The sequence below is a fragment of the Thunnus maccoyii genome, chromosome 5 (genome assembly GCF_910596095.1).
Source record: "Thunnus maccoyii chromosome 5, fThuMac1.1, whole genome shotgun sequence".
NCBI lineage: Eukaryota > Metazoa > Chordata > Actinopteri > Scombriformes > Scombridae > Thunnus > Thunnus maccoyii.
The window spans coordinates 14,003,181-14,028,733 of NC_056537.1; the positions used below are offsets into that span (position 1 = coordinate 14,003,181).

At 39.7% G+C, this 25,553-nt stretch overlaps 1 protein-coding gene across 1 annotated transcript; it reads left to right on the forward strand.

The window, feature by feature from the left end:
- Window positions 1-1,749: 1,749 nt before the first annotated feature.
- Window positions 1,750-24,976, forward strand: cd82b (CD82 molecule b). Its single transcript, XM_042412079.1, has 9 exons — window positions 1,750-1,917; window positions 7,534-7,606; window positions 8,826-8,898; window positions 14,409-14,533; window positions 16,630-16,704; window positions 18,756-18,854; window positions 19,363-19,536; window positions 20,569-20,652; window positions 22,933-24,976. Exons 2-9 carry the CDS (start codon window positions 7,544-7,546, stop codon window positions 23,008-23,010), a joined length of 771 nt encoding a protein of 256 aa, XP_042268013.1. The 5' UTR covers window positions 1,750-1,917; window positions 7,534-7,543; the 3' UTR covers window positions 23,011-24,976.
- Window positions 24,977-25,553: the final 577 nt, after the last annotated feature.

A 25,553-nucleotide genomic window follows, 5' to 3' on the forward strand; every position in this document is an offset into this window, starting at 1 on the left:
ATTGTACTGTTGTGAATAGCATACCAGGTCAAATTGTTTCAAGTTGTAGCATTGTGTTTTTATGTATATATGTGCTATATTGTACCTCAAAAATGAAATGTCATGGATTTCCACTATTTAGTTTGAAATAAAAAAAAAAGTTTATTTTGAAGACTTCAAATGTGATGTAATTAGCTTTGTTTTGTTTTGTTGTGCTTTCTGATAGAAATATAGTTTTCCTGTCATCGACCCTGTATCAATCTAAACGCTTACGTCATTGTGAGGATGTACGTTTTATCACTTATGAACCAACCACATGGGACTTCCAAGTGTCAGCTGGAATGATTATGTATTCATCTCATGCATTCATGTTGAAATTTTGGGGAAAAAAAGTCCACATCAACCAATTCACAGGCTTACAGTAACACCAGAAATACGTAACTGTGAAGTGACACAATGGAAAGCGTAAGGCTGAGAAAAGTGTTCCACTCCATCACAACGTACAGTACAACTCCACTCAGGTTTTTCTCTGTGCCTGGGTAGGCCTTCAACTTGTTGCATCAGCAAGGGTGAGACTTTCATTTCTAGGTACAGGTATACACATTTATTTTGTGGCCGGCAGCCCAGAACAGACTCGAACAGGCTGCCTTCCGCCTATTTGCTGCGCCTTTGAAAGGGGAGAGCCTTCAGCAAAATGTACTTACATTCACCAAGTTATCAAAAAACATGTTCTGACATGTCTAAACAAAGAAACCATACATCTGTTATGTAATTCCACTTTTTGTTTAGTGTTTTGTGTTTGGAAGGTGTTGAACATGTCATAACACGATTATCTTCAGGTCAAAAATGTTTTTCTCTGGGTTTAAATCCATCTACCAGGAATATCTAAGCACATATTCCTAACTACCTATCCCCATCACACCCCAGCACTCTCTCTCTCTCTATCCCATTTCTTCTCACACACACACACACATTGGGCAAAGGGTGAAAAGGGGGATTGTGTGGCACAGGAAATGTGTGTGTGCTTAGGGTTGTTTATAGGCAAAAAGCTCCTGTGTGTCCCTGTGTTTGCATTCCCTCCATACTTTCCATTTAATATGTTGGGTTCTGGTTTATTTCTTAAGGCATGGTGGTAAACAGTATTAAAGAATAGCTTACAATTGATCATTCAAAAGCCAGCTCAATAACCCAAACTGTGTTAATGTAATCACCAAATTAAAAATGATGATTATCCATAATCAGAAGGTACTAGGCAGTCTCTGTCTATTGTTGCTGCCTACATTTGACATCAACTTATAGCTGTTATGACCGTCCACTGCAGCTGCAACCACATACAAAGTTATAAGTATGCATTTCAGGACTGAGATTACTATGGTTTACTACCACAGGCTGCCACTAATGTCTAAAGTACTACAAGCCAAGGTCTGATAGTGAACCTGTGATATAAACAATTAGTTAACAATACACTGTAGAAAGATATAAAGCAAAAGCTGGCAGAAATTGCCTATTTTTCATATCAGAGTGTCTGATCTTTTTTTTTTAATGATGAGGAAGCTTTTTGTTCAGATAAGGAAGTAATTATTTTAAGTTAACAAGAAAGCAGCTTGCCATGTTGAAATCATTACATTATTATTTTGTGAAAGCAAATAACGGAGTACTCAGATATTACAACAAGAGAACACATCCACATGTGGCATGTAAGACCTTCTGTATGTTTTTTGAAATGGGCAGGAGAGGGTTAAGGAAAAAAAAGTATCCATGTCTGCCGCACGGTGGGGGTGTGAACTCTTTCCCAGACACACACACACACACTCTCTCACAGACATACACACATCTTGTTTCTCACCAGCAGAAACGGGTTCAGTCACACAGCAAGCAAGACAGAAGACAGGCGACTATCCCAGCCAAGTGTTCCCACTTTTTTTTGAAGAAGACAAAGTAAGTGTTTATCATGTTTACCTCTGTCTAGCTAGTCATAATATAAGATTGAGGTAGAATATGTAAACTTGCTGTTGTAAATTAGCCGCCATCTCCTTTGTCTTTTAGAAAACTTTCTGCCTAAACTGCTAATCCCTGAACAAGCGTTTATGACAAACGTTCTACTAAGTAAACACGTCACGGCAGTTGTAAAGGATAAAGCGACGTCGGTGAGGTTGACGGTTGACGTTAGCGTAAACGTTCGTCTTTTAACTCTATAACCGAATTGATTTACTGTACGTAGAAGTTGGCGTTAAGCTAGGTAATTTATAAAGTAAAAGTGCCAGGGCTCCCTGAAATAAATAAACCAATTACTTCCTTTAAGCTAACCTTCGCAAAAGTGCCATTATTTCATTTTTATCAAGTTATTCTTCAGTGTTAAACACGTGCTAAAAGTTGACGGCACAGTAGCAACCTGCCTGCTGCGGTCACTTTTTAACTTATTTGCCGTTTTGTGCTGTGTTGTTATCTGTTAACGCCTGTGTAACGGCTGGATTATGTTGTCTGGTATTCATGTTATGATTTATGTTTTCCAATGTGTAATTCCTGTGCTGTCGGTCTTTAAAGAATTTCGTAAGGAAACCACAAACGGATATTGTCAATAGTTGTACAAATGAGGAACCTCCGGGGTCATGATTCCAGCTAATTATCCCACATAAAGAATATACTTTGGATGTCAGGATGACTTCCTTTCACTTCAGAGTCTTACCTTTAAAGTGTAGTACAAGCATATTTTATGTTGTGTTGTGTGCTAAAACAACATTTAAATAACCCCCTGTTTTGAAAGTGGTATGCTGGTGCTGTTACAAAAGCACTGCATTCTTTAGCAACAGCCTAGTTTTGTGTACAGCTGTCTTCTGTAGTTATTTATATTATAATATAAATATTTTTTATATAATTTATTATTATTTTATTTTAAAAAATCTGTTAGAGCGTATTCTATGGGACTTATTTTTAATAGAATATATTTTTATAAAAGGTGGCTTGAAACGAAAAAAGTTGTGAGCCTTATGTAGTTATTTCTATGACAAAAGTGCCTAGTTACCCTCCATATCTGAGGCAACATCCTTTTACCACAGTGGTCTTGCTGTCCTCTTGCATTAGGTGTGAGCTTTTTGCAATATTGTGGTTAGCTAGCAGAAATACATATTTCAGAGGCACACCTCATGGGGCAAGCAAAATATATTCTCAACTCTGTTATTGTCTTCTCACCACCCTTTCTCTGTGGTTAAATTATATTTAGTTTGGACTGCAGAAGTGATTAGTAAAGTATCAACTCAACAGCATAATTTTAAATTGCTACAATGTTCATTTGTAAGAGTTTGCTTTTGGGTTAGGCAAAATGATCCATTAGCCACCATCACCATTAAACTGGCCGTTTATTCTGCGGGTGCATATATGCACATGATGTTTCTTCAAAAGCTATAGTACAGCACTGTTGGTGGATTGCTTTTAGAGGTTATTAGTGGTATTATCTTTAATATCATGGGTGCTGATTGTTGCAGACACATAAAAACATGTATTTTAGTGATTTAATTCAGCCACAAAAAGTCCAAAAGATTCAGCTTGTTGCAGTTAGCTGATGTATTCACCCTTCTGGTTTATATCATAAAATGGGGCTTGGTTTTGGCTTCTTGTCAGACTAAGCCATTTTGCTTCTGATTACTTGTAGTGTTATTATTTTTTAATGTGAAGACAAAATCAGTAAATCAGTACTATCTAGTAGTACTATGTAGGGCTGGGCAATATGGACAAAATCAAATATCACAATATTTTTGACCAAATACCTTGATAGCGACAATATTGTAAGGATGACTATTGGTACTTTCACAAAATATTCACACAATGAGATTTTTGATAAATTAGCATCAGTAATGTGGATATAATGACTGAACAGCTAATACAGTCTGGTAAGTTCAGAAAATTACATCACTTTGCTGTAATGCAGCCTTTAAAACCAGGAAAAGACACCACTTATGCCATATCATGATATCAATATAATATTGATATATTGCCCAGCCCCACTGCTATGTGAAAGCTAGTTGTGGTCTGTTCAGTGTTGTTGTTGCCACTTATTTTAGATGCTTCATAAGGCCCACTGGAGGGTGGTAAATTACCTGGCATTAAACCCCTGTGAGAAATTTCATCCCTTTATGATAGTGTCATAAAATAAATCAGAACTCCCCTCCATCCCAATGATTTTGTTGATACCAATATACTGGTGAAACACCTCAAATGATGAAACCTAGACGAATAAAAGCCATTACAGACATAAACAATAATCAGATAAGAAAGAAAAGGTCATTACTGCCAAGCCCTTGTTGTCATGCTTGTTGCTGGGTGCAGTATTACTCACCAAACTGAATGTACACCAAATCTTTCTAGATATAGAGTAGTGGTGATGCTGTTCCCTCTTACTCAAACAACTCACATTGTCAGGTTAGTCACCAAAACACAGCTGTAGATAATGGACTACATAGCAACAATGTAGATAAACTACATTGTTGCAGATGATGGCGTGGTATTAAGGGCTTTAGTACCAGTATGCTGTATGCAGGTCCATGCCAGAGACATGCCCTCACAGATGTGTAAATGGGTCATATATGAATATAATAGAAGGAGGTGGTAGATGGAGGTTTGGTTGGCACGTCGCCTGACCTTTTTGAGCACAACAGGGCTGTAGTTGATCCATGCTGGGTCCATTACAGGCACATTTAATGCCATCTGCCACTTATGCTGTCTTCATAATCACCTCTGTACCCCATGTTTGTGAACTGGCTCTTTGTACAATAAAAGAACACATCTTTCAGTGCACCCAAAACATTATTTGATAGTGAACAAACTGAATGTGAAACCGTAAAGAGGGAAATTCTAAAGGGTAAATGGCAGTATGAGGTAACAGAGTTTGGAAAGTTCAGGTGATTCATCTGCAGCCTTTTCGTGGCAAGTAATTTCTGTGCATGGTTTTTGCACAACGAGCTCGAGACTCCTCTAACCCTTTTCCCCTTTCATATTTCTGTCAAACTCCAGTGTCTTCTGATTTCAGAAAAATTGCAAATTCTTGCTGTTCTTCATGGTCACAATGAGACTGTTTGACTCTGCTTTGAATTTCCATTACACTTTCCAGTCTTTTTTTTTTCACTTTGGAACAGATTTGTCATTCACTTTAAGGGAGTCCAGTGTGATTGGACTTGCTTAGGTTGGTTCAGCAAAAATAGTGCTATAAAACAGCCCCACAGTTTGTCTGCTAAATATGTGAGTTTGCATGGAAGTTCTGCAAAAATGTGAGTTTATTTGTGTTTGGCTTGGCATTACTGTAAACCTCAATATGGTCAGTTGGCTGCTTTGGAGAGAACTGGGCTGGGCCTGCTAGCCTATTTAAGTTGTTGTTTGAAAAATATAATAAGTAGCATTGAGGCATTGTTAAGGATTGTTTTCAGATGGATGAGACTCAGTCAACACAACAATGATAGTCATAACTAAGCCTTTTTTAATCCGCACTTCTGTTCACCATCTAGACATAAAGACCAGCAATCTCCTTTAAGGATTATCTACTTTGCAGGGGTATCTCTTGTGTGGTTTTGGCTTTGTAGGGGGTCCATTTTTGTAAACATGAAATTGTGTTGGTATTTAGGTTATCAAGTATATTTAATGGCCCAGTAAAGGTGGTAATGTTAAAGTCATATTTGCATTTGTTTACTTTAAATAACCAGAGTTCTAGTGATGGTTCTGAATGTATTTGTGTGTTATATCCATCTTACTCATTAATAAATCCAGTTGGGCAGATTAGACTAGAAGAAGAAGAAGAGGAAAAGGAAGAAAAAAAAATTTTTAATTACCAATGCTTTAAAGGAAGATTTTACTGTATTATTATAACAAAGTGTTACACATAAAAGTGTCAATTTAATTAGCAGACACAGATAAAAACATTTGACAAGTTAAAAGTGTGATAGCATTTTTAAATTAGTGTTATTCTTTTTTAAAATCCTGTTTCATACTGAAATTAGGCTCTATTTCCTGTGGCTGCTGTGATACTGTTGCATAACGTTTCACTTGTGCACGCTAATCAACTGGGGGGAAGATAAAGTCTAACCGTCAGATGTGACTGAGAGATGAGAGAAACCCTGAAAAGTAAATATGCTGCAAGTTATTTGAGTGTTTTCCCAAAGCAACTCAAAAGTAATTTAACTGGTAATGCAACATATTTGTCTCTGGAGAAAGTGATATTACTGTACTTTTTAGAAGTAATTGCCTCCCATTAAAGGTTAAGTAACTATATATTTAAGAAATTATACACAATAAACTTTAGGTGATGAGTGTTTGCTACCAAAAGTAGTACACTTATAAAAAATATAACTAAATACACAATATGACAGACAGAGCCTACAGTTTGGATGTAAAAGAGAAAGCTTGTCATCTGATACACGGGGAGTTGTCTTCAGAGGATATTTTCAGACTCCTCAAATAACCACAATGGCTGGTTATATTTTCAGTGCTTCCAGTGAAGGAAAAAGGTCTGGTTGTGGTAAATATTTTCTTTGGACTTCTGGAGCACAGGCTGAATCATGTTGCCAGAGAGTTTCGTGAAGTGTCCTTACTGTACTGTATGTGTGGTGCTGCTCTGGCCTACAGCTGTTTCTCAAAGGAAAATGTTTCTCACAGAAAAGTCATGGAACTGCAGTCGTATGTGTAGGCTTGTGCTCTCGTGTGTACAACTAAGTGCATCAGAAACCCAAATATAGATGAGTTAGAGGTAAAGTGATGTAAAACAATGCGGATGTCACTGTAACATGCCCAAACTTAAAAGGTCAGACAGCTGCAGTTCTGAGCTCGCTGTGATTCACAACATTATTGTGCGCAATGAGGTTGTATGACATCAGCCAGGCCTGTTGAACTTGACTGGTTATGGTCATAAATCTTGTATATTTGGCTTGAAATGTTTAATAAAGTTGACTGTAAAATTCAGTTTATCACACCAAGCTTGTTGCTGCTAATACATCTCTGCTTGTTTCGGTTTTGCTTGTGATGACCTTAGCATGCGTAATAACATGAGATGTCATGGTCTCCACATAGTCATCATGATCTCACCACTCAACTGTGTGGTAGTCTTCCCTCCAGTCCACCAGTGACCCAGGTGGTTCCTCTTTTTTGTCAAGAATAAAACTATATTTGTTATCAAATTTGCTCTCGAAAGCATGCAAAATTGTCATAAAAGCTAATATTTTAAGACAACAGGCTAATTACTGTCTTATAAAGATAGGGATTAGAGCAGGTTGGGCTGTTAAAAACTGAAAATGTGCACGGTGAAAATGAATTAGGCGGATGTTGTTGCTTTGAAGATTAAAGCTGCATTTAGTCAGGAACCCAACTGTGCAGATTTTCCTGTGTCCTTGTTTTGTGGCTCACTCGCTATAAAGTCAAGAGTATCTCAAGGCTAGCTTTTGTTATTGTGTCTTTTCTCCATCTGTGTCTTGTCTTTTGTCTCTTTCTTTTTATCTTTCACACTCACATTATTCTTCAAAATTACCATCTGATGTTCAGTTTAACCAATAAATTCTGTTTACTTCTGTCTTCCAGAAGCGCAGCCATGGGGAAAGGATGCATCACAGTCACCAAGTACTTTCTATTCCTCTTCAATCTCCTCTTCTTTGTAAGTAATGACATTTCTTTGTCACTTCTTGATGGCCATGCTGCAATAACTGCAGATCTATTGCGTGCACTGTCAAAACCCCATCGTATGACTTCACCTTTGTTTGTGGCTTTTGTAGATAAAAAGATAGGTATGCTTCGCTCTTTCAGTTGACACTTGTGACGCATTCTGTGCTTTCAGATGCCTTTCAGCAACAGCTTTTACTTGAATAATCATCAAATAAGACCAGAGATTAGTGGAGACACATAGGGCAATGTCTCTGTGACTCTGCCCGGGGGTAAGACATAACAGAGCACCTCAGCACAGCCATGTCTAAACAACAGCAGATGGTTTCTGTTTGTTGCCATCTCTCTCACACCGGCCACAGCATAAAGTCCAGGGGTTGATAAAACCCCAGACTCCTAAAACTGACTCTGCGAGGATGTCCAGACCTTTCCAATGAGTCCACAGCTGTAAACCTGAGACAGACCTTTTGATGTGAACACTCGACTGGTGTCTAATAGGAAGCGTGTGTGTCTATGTCAGTGTTTGTCCATGTGGACAGATTAGACTAGTGGAGACTAGGGGAAGCCAGGAAGTGGTTGGCTAATGATGGCTGCTGGGGAGCTCAACAGTCCCCCTAAATGAACAGCTCTTTACCAGGGCTCTAATTACTGTTGCATGGTTGGGGAGGGGCAGTGGTTCAAGGGGGGAAGCTGGTGAATCAACACAGTCTCTCATCTATGGATTTTGCCCCCACTACGGTGCCCCACCGCTTCTAAACAAGGACCCTCTTAATTACATAGAAGTTCTGAACTGCATAACCTCATTACAAGGGTAAAAGAGGTAAAGCCGATAATTTTCTGTGGCTTTCAGACGCCAGCGCCAAAATGTTCTGATCTAGAGGTGACAATTGTCTTCTCATTTGTGATTGTCTCCTTATTTAACACGGCTTACTTTGCTGTTGGGATACTGAAGAATGGGTGGTAAATCCTCTGTGGCTGGTTGGTTGGGTGTTAATTGTGAGAAAAACCAGCAGAGTGGGTTTCTTGATGCTATCCACATCCTTTGTCTCTCTTTACATGGCTGTGAGAGAAAGACACAAGCAGACGGAGAGAAGAGTTGGGATCTGATTAATCCCAGATGTGAAAGACTGAGGAAACAAAAATAAGACACACTAGCACAGACTCTGTTCAATTCTAATACACAATATGGTGTCTGACTCTCTTCTGTTTCACAGATCTTTGGAGCATTGATCATGGGCTTTGGACTGTGGGTTCTCTTCGATAACCAGAGTTTCATTGCTGTTCTACGTAAGTGTTTTAACACCCACACACACACCTGCAGTCCTGCTGTCACGTTCTTAAGTGATAAAACTCAGCAAACATTCAGCACTTTTGACCAATGTCAGTTGAGCTAGTCCGAGCACAGTAGAAGGGGAAATACAGATTGGAGAATGTGCTTGTCAAATCCTAAAACCCTTAGCCTACTCAGCGCAGTTTATGTGGATTTTATCCCATAGGACTCATTCCCAAGGAACCACAAAGGGATGTTCACACCAAACCAAAAAAAAGTGACTCATAAATGAAACTTCATGACTTCCTCAACCACTGAAAAGTCGCCCTGTAGACATACAGACACATCTGTGGAGAATAGGGGGGAGTAGGTTAGTCAGGGGAGGTGTCAGGCTCACGATTATCAAGGCGTTTCAAGTCGTTTCATCTTATGTTGGAAAATAGCAGCTTCTTTCCCCCGCAGTTTCCACAAAGTTGTACTTTGAACCTGCCTGTTCTCTCAGTCCCCCAGATGGCAGAGGTGCACAGATAGAATCTCCCACCCTCACAGATGTTGACACAGATCTATTTGCAGACATTGCACAGTAAGAGAGAAACTAAGCCTCCAAATGGAATGCTGTAAGAGGCAAAGTTATCAGCTCTGTCATAAACAACAATGTGTCTTACTTTTGTTATCTATTGTGAAGACGCTAAAGAAAGCATAATGAAACTCAGTTCCTGCTTTGCCTGAAAGAACAGGGAACCGTGGATGGAAACTCTTAGCTACCATAAATCTCTTTATAAATGCTTTCAGTGTATTCATCCCAGATGCAGCATTGCCCGAGAGCGGCAGCGAAGTTTTCTCCCAACACCAGTCTGTAAAGAAGAATCCTTCAATTTATTATCTGGCAATTTAACACGTGTTGGAAATCAAATACAGAATTTATTTCAGTGAGACACAGAGAGATGCATGTATGACGTCTGTTTTAAAGCCAGGTCTGATGATGCGCATTAAGCCAGTCAGATCAGCCTCAGATGTGGTTATAACATGCATCACTTTGCCAGTCTGACTATGGGATTAACTGCTATTACACTGACTTTTTTAGCCTCTGTTTGCACTCTACAACTAAGGCCCATCTCTTAGGGCTGAGCGGAGCTGGAGAAATCTATATTTAGGCTCGAAGTTTGTGCTGCTTTGACTAATGAATTTTTAAGAGGCTGACGTTTTGACGAACCTGAACTGACCTTGTGTCCTTAACCAGTCAGACTTGAGTCTTGTCTTCCTCTTGCTCATATTTCTGCTCTCGAGGTCACCGCCCTGAGAAGAATCACTACAAGGTCATTATTGAGCTGAGTTTGCTTATCTGCAGAGTATAAAAGGCAGTACACTATCTATCATCCCTGCCGACCCCAGTACTATTGTTATGATAATCCAGCTGTTCCTCCAGAGATAGCTGAGATCCCGCTTCACTGATACCCTGAGGATATCCCTTCCTATGTGGGGCTTGATGACCTCTCTGCTGTATTCAGCTCAACCTCAGCTCCTCCCTGGATCCCTGGAACTTCAGTGGAAATGTCTTGCCACTCCATAGAGGATCAAAAACCAAAGCTGCAGGCAGCTCTGTTTATTGACTCTTTGTGTTCCCCTCAGAAGTTGTACCATTGCCTGACCATAAACAGGATCTCTGTGTTTTCAGTTTCCATTCTTTATGAGTTATATTAATAGAGGCCTCTGCAGCTGTCCCAATGACTTCAGGCGGGGGAACTTTGAGAATATTTTGGTTTCGGGCCCCCCTGTTTTCCAGTTAAAAGGGCATCTCCCCCTCAATGTTCACTCCTCTGTATCTGCATCGCACTGTTAATAGTTTACCTCAGCGAAATGATGTCTTGAGTGTATCTTGATGGTGCTTGCCAAAACACAGCTTGCCTTATGTTTAAACAAAAGTCAGCCTTGGAGAGAAGGTCTATGAGCAGAGCCGGAGAGTGTGCCAAAGCACAGTTCATTCGCAGATTCATTCTGAAACTTTCCAAAGTCATGAACAGAGGAAAGAGAACTTGGTTGGAAAATGATTTTTCTTTGGACTGCTTCAATGTAGAAATTGAAAGCAAAGCTGAGCCACTTATGTTTACATTTTAAATCTGTGCATATTGTCAAGCTAAGTATTCGGTTCTGGTCGTGTTTACAGAAGGACCTACAATACCCAACAGTCCTCCTCCTCCCTCAGCAGCTTTCTTGAAGGGCACCATAATTCTTGTCTCTTTAAATAGAAAGTTCCATGAAAACCACCAGAGGGACTATTTTAAAAGAGACCTACATGGAAACGTGCCATAGTGCATGACAGAACAGTACAGTAACCAGGCGTACACATGCTGACTTCATGAGAATTGTATGTTTTAGGATTAGGAACAGAAGAACACAGATGCTAGCATTACAACAGGAAGCTTGTAAAGTACCTTTTTTTCTGCAACTTTGATAAATCTGGCAGAGTGTCTGAGAGGAAACACTATTTGAGTTTTAAAAGAGAATATGTTTGATTTTTTGCAGCTGATGTGACATGATGTGAGAGGAAATAGTCTAAAGAATTAATGTATAACTTGCCAAGAATATTAAAAAACTTTGACTACTTCGACAAAATGTCAGAAGTAGTCACAGTGTAGAACAGTTTTTGAGGTTGCATTAGTGTTGCATGACGTTTCCTCTAACTCCAGGGTGTGTGTTTTTACTGGAACAAGTTTCATCTAAGCATTGGTCTCCAGGGAGACCCACATAAACATCACAATTTTCGTTCCCACAGTTAATAATCATAGCTGATTGGCTTATCATCTGGACTAATAGATAACTGTCGCTAATCATCCCTATTACTGATTCAGTGGAACATAAGTTTAGTATAATAATTCTGCTCCTTTCAGCAAATATTGAGACTAATTACTGTGTTGGAAGTCATAGTATCTAGCAAAAGATCAATCGATGTATCTTGCAAAGCCAGTTCAGCGATTAAACTTGCGTCACTTCTTTCTCTGTTCTGCCTCTGCTCTAGATATTGATCTTTTATGCAGCTAACTAGAGTCTCAGAGTGTCTTGCACGACTTGCATAACGCGATTAGTCTTTGACTAACACCCCTCATGTTCAGTCCAGTTTGAATTATTTCTTGACTGATGATCTGTCAGTAGTGACTGAGACTTCTGCTTTAAGCAGCTCCCCAAATCCTCCTCTCAAGCTAATTCTTGTTTTTAAGCAACCTAAAGACATCTGTTCCTTTTGCAGACGTTCTGTGTGTATATGGGAGAATGAAATAACATGCTGCTGGATATAGAACATGCAGTACAGTACGCTTGTCTGCCTCCCTTTAAATGCTACCCTGTAGCCACATAAACACTCTACATATGTTGGCCCCGGTACTTTTAGCTTTCAATTATTCTCAAGTCACCACAACATGTGCTGCTCTGGTAACCCATATAGAGTCAGCGATGTACGTACATGCATGTACTCATGTCTCTCGGTGCATTCATGTGTATTTTGTGTCCAGTTGTAAGTAATATTGACAGGAAATAAGTTTATATGAAGTGCATGGTCACCACATATGTACACAATATGATGTACATAAAGTATTTTGTTTTTAACACATGTAGAACAGGGTATCCTGTTGGCCCAAGGGTTATGATTTATACCCTGTAACTGCAATGCCATCAGTTGGATCCCCCGCTGGGGGACAAAGCTAAATGACATACTATTAAATAATTATTTTTTACACAAGAAAACATCTGTAAAACATAGTTTTCTGTCTGTCTCTCTACTATCAACTGTCTGTTAAAGGCAAAAATAGATCACTTGTAGAATAACATGTAACTAACTGTTTTACAATGATTAACTTCTACAAGCAAATAATTACACTTGAAAGTAACTGTTTCGTAACTGGAGGTTCAGTTGTATGGCAGTTAAAATAAATAGGTTTTCAGCCTTGATTTAAAAATGTCAATAGTGTGTGGTTTATTCCATCGAATTGGGGCCTGGTAGGAAAATGTTAGGATAGTAACACAGCCTGCATCCTCTGATAATGAGTGTATGTGATGAGATATAAAGGCCGTTGTGGTCTGCACAGTAAGCTGGTGATAAGTGTTTTGTAAATAATGTAGTCTTTCTCTGATTCATGTGTGGACAAATGTTCTTTATGTAGAGTTATACTCTAGTTTGGCTGTTTTTATAGTCTGTGTGATCATTAATTTCTGTAGTCAATGTGCCAGATTGTATACTGTGTATGATGATAGCTGCATAAAGCATGAGCAGCTAATATGAAATGGGAACTACATCTATGAAGAGTTCTAGTGAACTAGCCAAGAGGCAACATTGCTTTCAATTCACAAAGCAGTGGTGGAGGAGCTGCCGTGTCTGTCAGCTTCTTCACAAATGGTTGGGAGGGAGGTATCTGATAGCACTGGCTGGTTTGCTTGGCTTGGGAATCTTTAGGAGTTGGAGCAATTTCACAGAGCTCAGATTCTGGCTTCATCTGTAGACCGAGCTCTGACTCTCTGGAGCTCCTCCAGCCCAGATAACACACAGCCACATATTGGCTCCAGTTTATCTCCTCTCCAACCTTCCAATCTTCCATTTCAGTCCCTGCCTCCCTCCTCCTGGATCTCTCTCGTTCTACATACCAAAGAGGGAAATCAATTAATCTTGCCACACATTTACTTGTCTTGATCCAACTCTCTCCGGTGGCCTATTAAAGGGAACCTATTATGCTCGTTTTCAGCTCTATATTTTTATTCTGGGACTCCAATAGAGCAAGTTTGCATGATTCACATTTCAAAAAAATCCGTATTTATCTTATACTGGCCCTTTATGCAGCCCCTCAATTTACCCTCTGTCTGAATCATACGTTTACCTCGTTATTTGACTCTTTGACCACATTTAATGTGAACCTTCAACATTTAAATTCAATTCAATTCACTTTTATTTATATGGCGCCAAATCACAACAAAAGTCATCTCAGGGCACTTTTCACATAGAGTAGGTCTAGACTGTACTCTTTAATTTACAGAGACCCAACAATTCCCCCATGAGCAAGCATTGTAACATTATATATATGACAGAATAGCATAATAGGGATAGTATAATAGGTCCCCTTTAAAATAATCTTTTTGTGGGAGAAAAGAAAAAAACAGAATGTTCTGAAATAAACATAGGTCTGCTGTGCAAAGCATTTTTTGGATTACTGTAACCATCTGTATCAAAATGGTTTTGCATGTGAACGAGGTCTACCTCTGAGCTGAATTTGTTTGGAGGCACACACTGTGGTTAAAGTAGAAAAACAAGAGCAGAGGTCAGGGCATTGCTGCACATGATGCATTGCATTTTTTTGGTTTTTGTTAAAAAGTAGATGAATTTAACTAGAAAACTGAATTTAACATTTACAAAGCTGTTGCTATAGAACTATTGCAGCAAGTGTTTAGTATATTTGCAGCGATCATATAAGTTTCAGTGGTTCTGTGTGAATTGAACTCTTCCTGTGGTTTTTTGTTTGTTTTGTTTTTTGTCTATTTTCTCCAGAGGAGTCGTCAGACACGGTGAAAGTGACTTCCTACATCCTTATCGGAGTGGGTTCCTTGTCAATGGCCATGGGCTTCTTCGGCTGCATCGGAGCCATCTACGAAATTCGTTGTTTGTTGGGTCTGGTGAGGAATTACATTCACTTTGAGCTCTAATGCTAACACGCTACAGCTTGGTTTCATTCTCTCAGAGGGTGACAGGTTTGACACCCTTTCCCAGTGAACAAACATAAAACTCACGTACCACCTGACCACAGTTCAGACATGACCTCTCAGGAAACTTGATGAGACAGAAAATAAAGTTCTCAGAAATGGGGTGGCCTGATGATCTAGGGCAGTGGTTCTCAACACCATCTGTCATGCTGATCTTAATTGATTTAAAACTGCATATTACTTTATTTATCTATTAATACTATGAAAGGCTTAAACCTGCAGTGCGGAACTTTTGTTGCCCCCTTCTGGCAGTGAGAGTAATTACACAAACACTGTCGACATGATGCCAACATGATGTATTTTCCCTGGCAAATCTGAGGGGAATCAATCACTGCTGGTTGAAGTAAATTGTATCACTACCAGTGTAAAGTTGCACCAGACATCAGATTTTACAATTCCGGTATACTTTATATAGTTTTATTTTACTTTACAATACAGAGAGATTTACCTGGCGGTGATAGGCTTAATCAGCATTGTGCAAACTCGTCTGGCAAGGGCTTGAATGTAATGGACGTTCATTTATATGTAAAAGTCCTGCATTCCAGCTTCAAACATTGAAATATTTAATTTGGTTTGGTTAGCTTTGCATTTGTATTACTACCAATTGGATTGGCAGAAGCCGTACATTTCAACCTTTTATCCATTACTTTAACTGTTTATCCATTACTATTTCGATCATTTATCCACTAGCTAACTAACTGTTTATCGAAATACTCTTAGCTATTTTAACCATTTATCCATTACTGTCTACTATTGCAACCAGTTACAGTATTTATCAATTTTTCAACCATTTATCTATTACTTTTAAAAATAATGAATTACTTTTAACTGTTTGTTACTTTTAACAGTAATGGCTAACTGGTTAAAATAGATAGCTGAAAGGAATGGATGTGGTTGAAATATTAGCTAAATTTAGCAAACTGTTTCTAGCTAGCTATCCACTCCTTTCAGCTATTTATTTTAACCAGTTAGCCGTGACTTTTAGCTAACTGTTTTTTCTTGCTTCTCTGCCCATTTTTCTCACAATTTTTCACACTTGTGTGTGTTCAGCTGACTCAATATTGAATCAAATCAGATTTTTCATTTGATCAAATTATATGAGTTACTCTACAGTCTTTCCACATACTCTCTGGTAATTGCACAAGTACCCCCTAGGGTAGAAATATGTCTGGTTGGGAATCATTGATCTAGGGGGTTAAAGTTGCTGCCAGGGACCTTTTCTACATGCTTTTCCTCATCTCCTTCTCTCCTCATTTGCTGCCATCTCTACTGTCGAATCTCTAATAAAAAGGCATAAAAATGCCCCAAAACAATACTTTAGATTCTCAGCAGTGCAGCTCTCAAATCAAGCATAGTAGTTTCTTGTACTTGTTACTTTAAGTTATTGTACTACTAAAACATAAAAGTTACACTTACTTTTTAGCATGAAACATTTGTATGAATGCACCTGCCTGAGATCTTAAGCATTGCTTAAGAGCACATGATAGATTCCTGCTGACAGTAAGCAGCCCACACATAAGCAGAAATGCTTATGTGTGGGCTGGGGGCTCGCAGCATGTGTGGGTTTACAGAGGGGTGGGGGTGACAGGGATAAGCCAGTGAGATGCAGGGGGTACAACAAGAGTGGGGATGGGTGTATGACCTCTAAAGCGTTAAACCTGCTAGGGGTTAACTGAAGAACTGCCATGACCTACTTCTCTCAGTGACACTAACCAGCTGGCAGAGGACCCCCCCCATCAGCCACAAACACACACACACCACAAGGTTTCAGAGATTATGCTTAAGACGTGGTATCTCACCACACAGATTAAAGACAATTGAAAATGAAAGGTAAAAATGCCCAGGAGTGTTCTTCTTCGCTGGTTTGTTTTTATTATACACATAATATGGGCTTTCTAAAAATTTGTTCTATTGCGGGTATGCCATCATTTGCAGTTTTTACACTAATGTCAGCCCGTTGAAGAGGTTGTGGATGTAGTTATGATGACATTTCCAATTATCCCCCACAGTACTTCACCTGTCTCCTGCTCATCCTCATCGCCCAGGTGACTGCTGGAGTTCTCATTTACTTCCAGAGAGATCGGGTAAGACACCAGCCCTTATATACTGTGTTTTCTTTGTTTTGTTTTTTTATTTCCCTCCCTTCTTTCTTAAATTGTCTTCTTCTCCTCTGTCTTTTTCAGTTTTCTTTCACCCTTTTACACCCACCTCTCATATCCTCTCCATCCCATTGGTACAGTTGGGGCCTACTAGGTATTTGTGCTTCCCCCCCATCACAGCTGTGACAAGCTGCGTTTGAGTCTCAGCTAAACCCATTAGAGAGCCCACAGCTTCCTGTGATGAAACACAGCTTCATAGGTTGAGTGGAAAGTGACAGGATGTTGTTTTTTGACCCATGTGACATGAGATGCTGATGGAAAGTGAGTTTGGGCAGGTGAACTGAAGGAGATGTGTGGCAACTGTAGAGGAAGTGGCACGCAGGCTCTTAAACTGGATGTTTCCATTGTAATCTCAGTTCTCCCTTTGTATAGTTTTGTATCAGAGAGAGAGGGCAAACGAATTCACGGTGAGCGAGTGTTGCTAAAGCTGCTGTCATATACTGATGTATTTAACTGGTTTGTCTAACATTGGCCTTCAAAGACAGTAATTATCACTCTAGGGACTGAAACCACTTTCTACTGAAGTCTTTGATGACACAGAGCCCCCTACAGGTGGATTCACTAACTCCACAGAGTTGACTCCAAGTTTTTCAGTCTTTTCTCTGAGCCTGTTTTTAAAAAAAACCAAACAAACCAAACTTTCTTCGTCATCAATACACAAGAAAAGTCAGAAAACAAGTCTCAATTCTGAGTTTATTTGTGCTCATTTTACTATTCTTATATTTGTTGCCTGATCTTCTATTGTTTTGTCCGCAACTTTTTATGCTGCCGTCTTGGCCAGGTCTACCTCCTCCAACATCAGTGGGACTTACCTGATTAAATAAAAGTTAAACCAAAATTATGCAATAAAATTTTTAATTCAAGATGGGTCAAATCACATAAACTAACACAGCAACCAAGAAGACATTAGTGTTGCTCAGGAGCCTAAGCTAAAAGACAACAACAGAAATAGTACAAATTGATCAAAAAGGACGATAATAGGTGATGCATCTGAAACATGACTAATGAAAGACAAAACCACAGAAAAAATAAACAAAAGAGGTGGATTCCAAAAAATGTATCCAGTATTACATAATACATGCAAATTTTGTTCGAGGGTTTCACAGCCCCAGGTGCAAAAGATCTTCTATAACCTGTGGAGCATCAGGCCATCTCTAACCATACACTGTGAAATAGGTGATCATCAATCTGAACTACAGTTTGAACTCTCCTTGTCCTGGTTCTCCTCCTTCTAATTAATCAGCGGTCAAACCAATAATAGAACCAGCCTTAAATAATAGAACCAGTCTTGTTTGTTTGTACAGCGTGTGAAGGGTGTGTTGTGTTTGAACACTCTCCACTCTTCAGACAGGTTTTTAACTCTGAACATGGCAATCCCTCCCAGCACTTAAAAAGCCTTTCCCTTGATAAACCTCACCCCTGTTGGACTCTTTCGGTTAGGTGGAGGCTGCTGTCACCCTTTCAGCTGTTTTCTCTCCAGCATGTATATATGCACATGTGTGTACTGTATATGTGTGTCTCTCGAGCCCTAGATGAGCTCCCTGTGTTTAAGGCTTACCACAGGGCAGGGTGGTGCCCTTTCCCAGAATAGGGTGAGGCTCTCGCTCATCTCTGACAGAGCTCTTAAGATACATAGCTGCCAGCGCTCTGTGGTTTTACACACATAAACACAGAATCATGCTCCTGCTAAGCTGTGCTTGTGCAATGTTTCAGCCCAGCATGGAACTTCACAGGCCAGTACCACCCGTGGTGTAGCCATATGAAACATTAAGTTCAGATGTTGCTAGAAAGTCAGAAAAAAAAAGTCAGTGTGGGTGTGTTTGTTTTCTTTTTTTCAGCACTTTCTCTTTACACTGCACCAAACATGAATTTGTGTGTGGACAATCTGTTGACTGTTTTAATGGTTTACAGACAAACATGTACACACATATAGTCATTTGCATTTCGTTGCTTTTCTATTCTCATCTCACTTCTAGTTGAAACATGAGATGTCAAACATCATAAAGGGCATGATAATCAACTACACAGGCCAGAACAGGACGACAGAGCACACCTGGGACTACGTTCAGAAGACGGTGAGTTGACTCTTCAACCTGTACATAACTTAAATAGTAATCACACGAAAGACTTATGTAACCAACAAATTGAATATCCATTTACTTAAGCTAGTTACTAAATGCTGTCAACATTTACAGTGTTATAGTCACGGATGCAATGTGGTCAAGCTGTTATCTGGTGTGACTCTGACACATAGCATGAGTGAATATATTTTTAGAAAGGTGTGAATTCTCAACCCATCAAAATCAGTCAAATGTTCCACTCAGTGTATTATAAAGGGCCAAAATACCGTGTGACTAGCCATGCAGATTGTTTAAGTTTTACGTGCCTAGATTTCAAGTTTTCTGCCTCACACACCTATACAGTGGAGATGACTGGAATTTTCTTTGTGGTGATCAATGCATTAGAAATTGACATTTAAAAAACTCGATATATAAACATATCTTTACCTCTAAGTAAGCAGTTCTCTTTTATCTCCTTCCTTTCACACCCTTCTCACACCCTTCCTCTCTTTCATATAACCAGATGAAGTGTTGTGGATGGACTGGTCCAGGCAACTGGTCAGAGAACTTGGTGATCAAGAACAGCTCCCAGCACCTCTACTCATGCTCCTGTCGCAACGATTCCCTGCCTGGCATCGAGATCAAGGCCGTGGGCCTGTGTGAGCATCTGTCCGCAGAACCACCTGTCTATGAAACGGTACACAAACCTGATCAAATCTGCAATGATGTTTTTGCACTGAGTTGAATGTAATTTTTGAAAATCATTGTTGTAAATTTACTGCAGCCAACAGCTATTGGTTGTAAGCAACAGTGTACAATTGGTTGTAAAATCCTTCCTTCCTTCAACTGTTCAGCCTCGGTTCATGATTTTTGCAGTCACTCACTCAGACTGCTGTGCAGAGCAGTTGCACTTCAGCCTGCAGTCTGCCTCATTTTGCTGAACCAACCACTTTTCTTAACAGTGGGGACTTTTCTTAGTTCATGCAGGGTTTTTCCTCTGTTGCCAATGTTAGAGATTTGGTTGATAATCAGCTGTGAGTCTTTAATTTTAATTGCCCATGATCATCCTGGATTATTTTCATACATAGACATTCCCTTTGTTTAGATGTTTCTGTTCTTATTCACAGCATCTCTATGTGGTACCACAAAGGTGAACATAACGTATATTTTCACCTTGACGCCATCTGAACATTTCATCTGTGAATGCTAACAGTTCCAAGTCTAGACCGTGGTCAGCGTTATTTGGCGTTACTTCAGCTGGGTGAACAATGCTACAGTACAGCCTGCATTGTTCTGATAGACCTCATACCTTTACTCATTACATAAGTCAGTTCAACTCATGTTGTGTAACTCCGGCTGCCAGCTCAGTGTGGCACTGTGGTCTCACTTAATCAGTGCAGTGAATACCAACAGCTGAGGCACGTTGTTTGTGCTGTGAGATTTGTTCAAACACCAGGAAAGCTCTACTGTGCTGTTGTTTGGTCTGCGTGTTTCAGAAACTTTACTCTCTCTCTCTCTCTACAATGTTTTTTCTCAGCTCAGCTAAGCCTTGTTATTCTTCCCCCTCAGTGACTCAGTCCAAAGCCAACAGTTGTGTTTTGAAAAGGCTCTGCTCATGTCCGGCTGGGATCACGTAGCCATTCATCTCTCCCTCCGCATGTTGGCCTGCAACCCCTCTCTTTCTGTGTCTTTCTTAAACTCATTCTTCCTCTCTTGTTCTCCCCTTCAGGGCTGTGTAACCAGTGTGGAGAAATGGCTCCTGGAAAACTGCGGAGTTATTCTGGGAATCTGTTTCGGTGTGGCAGTTGTGGAGGTATCTATCTCTCTCCCACACTAGTCTTAAAGGAAAGGTTCAGATTTTTTCAAGTCTATTTTAACACAACATTTACATGTCAGTGTACATTGAAAGAGTTACTGGTAGCTGTAATCATTCTTTCTCTCCATACTGGCTGTAAGACATCTCTTCTTATTGGACGATGGGGGACAAAATTCACAATAATTGGAAAACGTGGAAAAATGCATTGTCCATTAGGGATGCCACGGTGAGGAAATTTTACCACCGGTTAATAAACTCTGACAAAGCTCGTGTCACAGGTTGCACTGGACATTTCACAAGATATATTCGTTGATGATGCTCAATATCTGTAGAGCGCTTACTTTGATATTTAATGTTAGATTTTTAGTTTAGATCTTCCCCTTACTTACGAGTTAGTGACGGCAGACTTCAGGGTGCTGCTGCTCAGGAACACCAGCACGTCGTCCTCTGTGTACAGCCAGGCTGTGACGCACACAGACGCGGGGACGAGCCAGAGGACGACCACCGCTTAGAACCAGAACCGGAGCAACCCGCCTGCCATCTGAAGAGAGAGACACAGCGAGAGTGAGAGAGTTTCTGCTGAAAACAAGCCTAGAGAGCTGGGGAGACATCAGAGTAGCTGCTCGCTAACAGCTACGTGTATTTACAGCAGAGAGCAGGAGGGAGGACAGACGTCTCACTCCGCTGCTCTGTGCTGTGACTCTGCTGCTGCTGCTGCGGACATTTTCAGTTTATAATTGTGGCGTCGTCCGACTAAGTATTGACAACATGCTTAGTATTTTACAAATTAGAGTATTTTGTACTTGATGAACGTGGGCACTGACACGCGAAAATTAAATAAAATGGAAACTAAATGGCTTTTATTTCTATAAAGAGGGGGGGAAACAAGCAAAATGACAGTAGGGGCAATGGGCAAGTCATGTAATCGATGTAGGTCCGAACACTGTGTAACACTGGTTACATTGACTACCGCGGTAAGCTTGTTGTCCATTTAGTTCAGCTGAATAAACTTCAAGGATTCAGCAGTCTGAGTTAGACAAATCATGTGGGTATCTTCTAAAGTTACAAAATGACCTATTTGTGTTTCCCTGGACAGTGTTAACTTGCTAATTCCATACTACATGCTAACTAAATGCAATATACACTATATACAAATCTTTATAGTACACATTTTTTGCTGTGACTATACAAGAAGTCAACAAGCTTAACTGTGTTGTACTGACAGGAAATGACACAATACTTGCACGGTCAGACGTAAAATAAACTTTGACTTTAAAATGCTACTTTCAGTGAAACTTCACAAAGAGAAAGTAAATGAATTTTCCAAAAATGTAGTAGCTACTTTGTTTTCTGAGATGACCCTGGAGCTGTTTCACCAACCATCGACTATTACTTCTAATTTTTTGCAGCTGTGAACAACTCCACCATTTCCTTTGTGCATTTAATTATGGGAGTGGGAGGGAGTTTTTTTTTTCTTTTTAATACTTTATTGTGTAACTTTTCCAGTATGAACACACCACATATTCAAAACCTGCTTAGAATTATAATTTGGAAATGGGACACAGCTGTGGTTCGGGGATACCTGTAGATTTGTTGCTGGGATGAAAAACCAGCAATTAACCCTCCACATGATGTCTGGGATGAAGAACACACCTGATTTGGCTAACTTAGATTAGCTTCAGCTGAATTTAACGGTGCATTTTTGCACAGAATGAGGAGGGTGGATTTAGTTCCCCATCTTTCACAGTGGAGTCATTTTACAAAGGGATTACTTCATGGCCAGTATAGAGAGGAGGAGTAGTGACTACAGCAACCAATTCTTCCAACTCAAGCAGAAAAAATTCAAGTTGATTGGTCGTTAAGTAGAAAATGGACACCTATTTTGTTAATCAAGTAATAGTTCAAGTCTTTTTTTCAAGCAAAAATGCCAATTTTGAGGATTTGCTGCTTTTCTCTGTCTTAAAAGTAAGAAATCTGACAATAATTTTGATATGCTGGGCTCAGCCTGGGCCTTACGAAACTGTGATTTTTTTTTTTTTCCTGCCATCTTCTGGCATTTAATAGCGATTACTCAAGTAGTTTGTAATGAGGTTAAGTGTTAATTTCAGCCCTACAGTACTTTCAACATACATGTAATATATAAGTATTGTTTTAAGACAGACTTGAAATGACTCAATTCTTTGTTTTTATTCTTCGGCATGGATATATGTTTGAGTGAGTGCTTAGCTGGTCAGTTTCAACTCCTGATAACTAATTTGACAACTCTGTTTCCTCCAGCTCCTCGGGATGATCCTCTCCATGTGTCTGTGCAAGAGTGTCGTCCAGGAGGATTATACCAAAGTACCAAAGTACTGAGCTGAAGACAGATCCAGCTTCACACCACACACACAGATGGATGGACTCTTTCTCTCTCTCTCTCTCTCTCCTTGTCTCACACTCTTAACGTACACACACACACACACACACAAAATTAAGACAGCTGTCTCTACCATTTGAGCTTCTCCTGCCTTGACAGCTGTGCAAATTTCTCACGCCCCATATGTCCCACACACACACACATACAAACACACACCTCTCAATCAAGCTTGACACACATGTTGGACATAGTTTGCAAGTTAACATAGTTGTCTTATCATTTTTCTGTTTTTTTTTTTTTTTTAAGGAGACAACCATAATGATGTTTAGGTGGTATGTTTCAGTGGAAACCTATGCAAACGTTCATGTATGAAAAGATTCTTTGTGTATTTTTGTTTTCCTTTGCTGACCTCAATGAAGCGCTTAACGTAGTAGTAGAGAGAGCACTTTAGTGACATTTGGTGAGCTGAGAGACGGAGCATCTTCTGACTCCGGGGCAGGGAGATGAGAGGGAGATGGGAGGGTGTGTGGGTGGGTGCGTAGTAGATGCTTACAACCATAAATCCCACTCTATGATCCTGCAGCTGGTATTTTTGGTGCAGAGGGTGGAGGAGAGGCCCCTGGCTGAGCTAGGGCAGGGCTGCTGTGGTGGAGGTTTTGGCTCCTGTCATCAGCTCCTTGTACGCAGCAGCCCTGATATTAGCCTCCGTTTACACCCACCACCACCCACCTCCCCCTCCCGCTATCCATCATAGCATCTCTAAATCACATCTCTGTCTTCCTCTTGGGTGTGTCTGACTGGTAACCAGTAGCTTCCAAAATGACTAGTTCTGCATGAAGTAAGTGTGTGTATGATGTGTTGAGTGAATATTTTATTTCTTTTTTTTTTAGATTCTCATGTCATCTCTGTTTTTTTTAACTTTTTTTTTTTTTTAGTGTATATACAGTATGTCTTTGGTAGGGGATTATGGCACTTTGGTGCTTGGTCAGCGTTTTATATGGGAAAGCAGTCACCCACATGCTCTTGTTTTAAGAGTCCTATTGTTCTTCACTTCCTCTCTATTGTTTATGATGTACAGAATGTGGCTGCCACAGCACCTCGTCAGCACTATTTTGGTCTGAATCAGATTAATTGGACCAGTTAGAGTGAATCTGTCATCACTCTTGAAGTTGTATTTTATTTGTTTTAGCATCTATTCCATAGCCTGAATTTGTGAACAGACGACTGGACATCTTTAAATAAGCTCCTCACACTTGCCTTCACTTGTTTTTTTGCCGTCGTGGCAGAAACTTATAAAAATGGCAGCTGTGTGACCACAATGTATTTTCCCCTCTCTGCATGATTGATTGTTTCCTGAGAAGAAGTTTGCCTTGTTTAAATTATTGGTAACAAGAGTAGAGACAAACATTGAAAGCTGCGCATGATTGGCTGTTTCGGAGACCAATATGACCAGAAAATGACTGTTCATGAACTCATGCTGTCTTTGCTAAAGTTGTTCTACAAAAGTATTTAAATGTTGCTTTGAGTTTCCTCATCCCACTTATTATCCACCTCATCATCTCAGTCCTTCCGCTTCATTTCAAACACACTATTATGGCTGAATTTATGGTTAATTTAGTGGATAGCTGGCACTTTAATGTGGTTAGTAGCTTTGTCATACCATCTCACACGAGTCATTTCAAATCATGTTCATCATGCTGCAATAACACAAGACGGAGGAAACTGCCCGTTTTTTAAAAAAAAACAGCTGTGTCTGCCTGAGCTCCAAATTGAAACATTAATTTAACTTAATAAGAGATGAAGACTTTTTGTTGTGTTTTTAAAATGTTTTGTACACTTTTACAAAAAAAGATTTCATTTAGTAGGAAAAGAAATGTCCGTGGACCTTTTAAGCCATGTTTAAAATACAAATTGTGTATTTCTTTTTATTATTGAGAACCATTAATAAACTCAAACCCACCAGAATCCAGTCTACATGTCTTTTCTTTCATCGTATTTGTTAAAAACAAGTTCTAACAGTGGTAAGAGACATGCATACTGAAATTTTGTCAAGCTGGCTACTATTTCAAGTCTGGTGGAGGTCAGTTGTCATACTGAAGGCAACCACAAGATGGCAGTATATACTCAACTGTCATTGGCTCAGGCAAAAATGCATTGGGACAACATGAGCAAGACAAATAGATTGTAATAGATTTAAAGTGTACAATGAAAGATTCTTCATCAGTGGAATAATGTTTTAGAAGCTGATTTGCTGAAGCTGCAGCTATAATTATGTCTTTCATGCAGATTCTTAAGAAATTAGTTATTTCGCTACCTTGCAAGTTCTAAACCTCTGAGCTATTGCATTTTTTTATTATTTCCCCATGTATTGTTTGTATTTTCCTGTTAATTAAGTCTGACTGCCCTGTGGCTGAACAGAACAAGCTCCAAATCCATTCATTTCACTGTGATAACAGGATTTTTCCTCTGCAATAAATATAAAAGAGCTCCTCTCATAAGTGCAGTGACTCTTATCAAAGGAAGGGAGCCTCATGATGTCATG